The sequence below is a fragment of the Limulus polyphemus genome, unplaced genomic scaffold (assembly GCF_000517525.1).
Source record: "Limulus polyphemus unplaced genomic scaffold, Limulus_polyphemus-2.1.2 Scaffold5462, whole genome shotgun sequence".
Lineage (NCBI taxonomy): Eukaryota > Metazoa > Arthropoda > Merostomata > Xiphosura > Limulidae > Limulus > Limulus polyphemus.
This window is the reverse complement of record NW_013671072.1, coordinates 20,997-24,618: the sequence shown is the minus strand read 5'-3', so window position 1 is coordinate 24,618 and position 3,622 is coordinate 20,997. Positions and strand designations below refer to the sequence as shown.

Below are 3,622 nucleotides of genomic sequence, written 5' to 3'. Positions count from 1 at the left end.
CACTTTACACATTCAGTAGAGTTTAAAATTCCAACAGCTTATCACATAACACATTCAGTAGAGTTTAAAATTCCAACAGCTTATCACTTTACACATTCAGTAGAGTTTAAAATTCCAACAGCTTATCACATTACATATTCAGTAGTTTAAAATTCCAACAGCTTATCACATTACATATTCAGTAGAGTTTAAAATTCCAACAGCTTATCACATAACACATTCAGTAGAGTTTAAAATTCCAACAACTTATCACTTTACACATTCAGTAGAGTTTAAAATTCCAACAGCTTATCACACTACACATTCACTTTATGGACGTATCTGAGCCAATCAGATTAGAATATCAAAAAATTATACTAACACTGTGGTTTTATTACAAGTTACAGCTTTTACAATAAGGAATAATATTTTAAAAACAAGTACAACATTCTCGTCATTCTTATGTGCTTGAGAATAATCTCACCAATGATCGAGACATTGTACCCGTCTTAAGAGTATTGTTCTTTACTGTAAAAGCTGTCACTTGTAATAAAATACTTATAATCAATAAGTAAGTTCAAAATGAAACTATTAATTCTACTAACGCTGTTCCATCTTGAGTGAATTAAAATGCTTTTGCAAAGTATTAAAACAAAATGCATTTTCAGTACACTTAATAACACAAATTCTACTCCAAAAACGTCTGTGTTTATCATGATTACGTTTAAGCTATGGACACACTAATGGACAAAAACAAAACATACTTTGTATAAGATAAAGAACAAATTAATCAGTGACTACTACTTTATCAAAACCACAAGACTTCTAACACATGTAGAGCATACGGTAGTTCTGAAGCACTTTGGTTTATGGCCACCTAAAAACAAAAGGCAGTGTGCATGGAATTTCAGGCAAAAAGACACAAGAACTATCTATGCTAGTCCTCCCTAGTTTCAAAGTGATAGACTAGAGGGATGTCAGCTAGCCAACAACATCCACCACTGACTTGTGGTTTGCTTTGGCTGGAATTCTTATAATGCACTCATGGTCTCCAAGTGTGGAGTACAAAGTTTTGACAGGAACGATGGATCCACAGTATAGCATACTAACCACTTAACAAAAAACAGTACCACAAAACTTATAACACATTTAGAATATATATAGTAGTTCCAAAGGATTTTGTTTTCTGGCTATATAAATAACACAGAAAATTTAATACATATATTATTATTTTTCTTTTAAAACATTACCTTCTGAGTGTGAGTTCATCGGCCGTGACTGGAGCATCTGGACCAACCGCAGTCGAATCATATGTGTCATCATATTCATCATCGTACAAAGTTGGATCCCAGTTCTCCTCTTCTACAACATTGTCATATTTCTGATAGAACTTTCTCAGAGATTCTATCTCTTCCTTTTCATCCATTAATGCCCTGAGGTTGTTATGTTTACTTTCCCTAAAACCAAAATATTCAAGTTAATAAAAATTATTGTTTTTAACATTCTTTTCAACTCAAAACTCAGTAAGTGATTGTGTAGGTCAAAATATAATTTTCTACAGAGAATAATAATAATAAATAATATGACAAATAAGTCTTATATATCTACAAAAGGACCAAAAATATTGAAGAATCAAAATGTATTTCAAGATAAACAGGCTCGATCGAATCAACCAAATACATGACCCCCAAATTAACCTTTATAGTTTACACACTGTATATAGCTTCTAATATGTTTTGTGTATCTTCATGGAATTTTACAAGCTTTCAGTAATCATTAAGTCATTAGTAGACAAAACAAACCCAAATTTTTAAGGAAATATTTTCACTAAAAATTTCTCAATGAATATATAGAGTCAAGTTGTTGACAGCTCTGAGTGCAAAGTGATTTTCATGTTAAGATTAAAAATACTTTTTTCAGTCTGAAAAAAATCTCAAATTGTATTTGCATATTCTCTAAAACCTTCTAAATAAATTTTAAATGTTTTTTTTTCAGTAAAACTTTATATTTTATCTGTTATTTAACCATCAAAAAATAAAAATAAAATAGAAATTACCCCTTTCTTTCTTTCTAGAATGACTTCAAATAGTATCAGGAAACTACCATTATTTATCCTAAAACTTTATTGTTTTATTGACCTTTGAACTGCGACTAACCGATATTCCCACCACAAAATATGTAAATTACATAAAATAAAAAAAATTACTTTTCCTATTATCACACTGCAACATGAAAACTTATAAGAACATAAAATGATAAAGCAAGTTTAAAAACAAAACAAAATCAGGACTGTAATTGCAGTGGAAGTTGTTCCCAAACATATTTTCTTCTGGACACACATCAGCAGGCTAAGCTTTCATCACTTTGTTCCAACCTCTATTGAACTGGAAGCATTATTACTTTTTTAACTGAAAAGAACAGAAAAATAACTTTCATTGCATGTTTAGTTCGCTAGCCTATGGCTTTTGAAAGCTGAGATAAAGGCAATAGTACTTCCCCATGACAACAGAGGTTGAGAAACAGTGATAGGCTGAAATAAAAAAATAGCACTTTTGTATACAAGTCACAAGATCAATTTAACACTGCTTTGTTCAAACAACTATGAACTTCCATCTGTAGGACTACAAGTATTGAATTATGGTCAGACAAAATTCAGGAAATTCACAAACACAAATGATTTTGGTAAGAGTGAGGGTCAGCTTGCTGAAACCAACTCAAAATCAATATGTATGTGTTTTTTCATGTATGAAATTAAATAAATAAAACTTTTTTATTGAATAAAATTAAATTCTATAATTAGTTTTAATTCAATGTTACAATTTGTTCCCTTGCAGCCATCCACGTGTGACAGTTAAGGTAGCTTGAAAGAGGATTTAGTTATTGTTAAGGAAAAGGAACGGGTTTGTCTTTCAGTGCCTCATAAACAAGCTGTCAATTAAACATAAATACAAAACCAAATTCTTTATTCTCAATAAAATTTGTGCATTTTAAATCATTTTAATATTCTCATTATTATAAAAAATATAGTCATATAAATATACATTATTGCAATAACTCAGAATTTTTTCCCTTTGTAACTTAAAATATTATGTTAGTTTACCTTTTCCCTTTGTGGATTCTAGAAGTGTCTACAGTGTCATGAGAATAAATATCAAACTCATCATTATCGTAAATACACTTTCTATTGGCTAATACTGCTGGTCTTTTAGGTTGTTCCTTCTTTCTGTAAATGGACGAAAAAAAAATGTTAAAGCAATCGTCCAAACAAGATAGTAAAGTAGCTACAAAAATTATTGTTTTAAATGTGGTTTTTAAATGCAATCACTTGAGTGATTAATATAATAAAGTTGTATTTTGTTTCTAATCAATTTCCAATAGGCCTGGTAAATTAAAAATGTTTAACAAGGTCTCATGAAGAGGAAAATTTTATTATAATGTCTGCTAGATGTTAAAATCTTAATGAGGTCTGATAGATGTTAAAATCTTAATGAGGTCTGCTAGATGTTAAAATCTTAATGAGGTCTGCTGGATGTTAAAATCTTAATGAGGTCTGCTAGATGTTAAAATATTAATGAGGTCTGCAAGATGTTAAAATCTTAATGAGGTCTGCTGGATGTTAAAATATTAATGAGGTCTGCTAGAT

General features: G+C 30.0%; 1 protein-coding gene across 1 annotated transcript in view; it reads right to left on the bottom strand.

Annotated features, from left to right (window-relative positions):
- Positions 1 to 3,622, bottom strand: part of LOC106472606 (activating signal cointegrator 1 complex subunit 2-like) — a 35,022-nt gene that overhangs the window by 11,362 nt on the left and 20,038 nt on the right. The window contains exons 14-15 of the mRNA XM_013933259.2: positions 3,080 to 3,202; positions 1,230 to 1,436 (exon numbers count right to left, since the gene is read on the bottom strand). Of these exons, the coding sequence (XP_013788713.1) occupies positions 1,230 to 1,436; positions 3,080 to 3,202 (330 nt within the window). The remainder of the gene's footprint in view (positions 1 to 1,229; positions 1,437 to 3,079; positions 3,203 to 3,622) is intronic.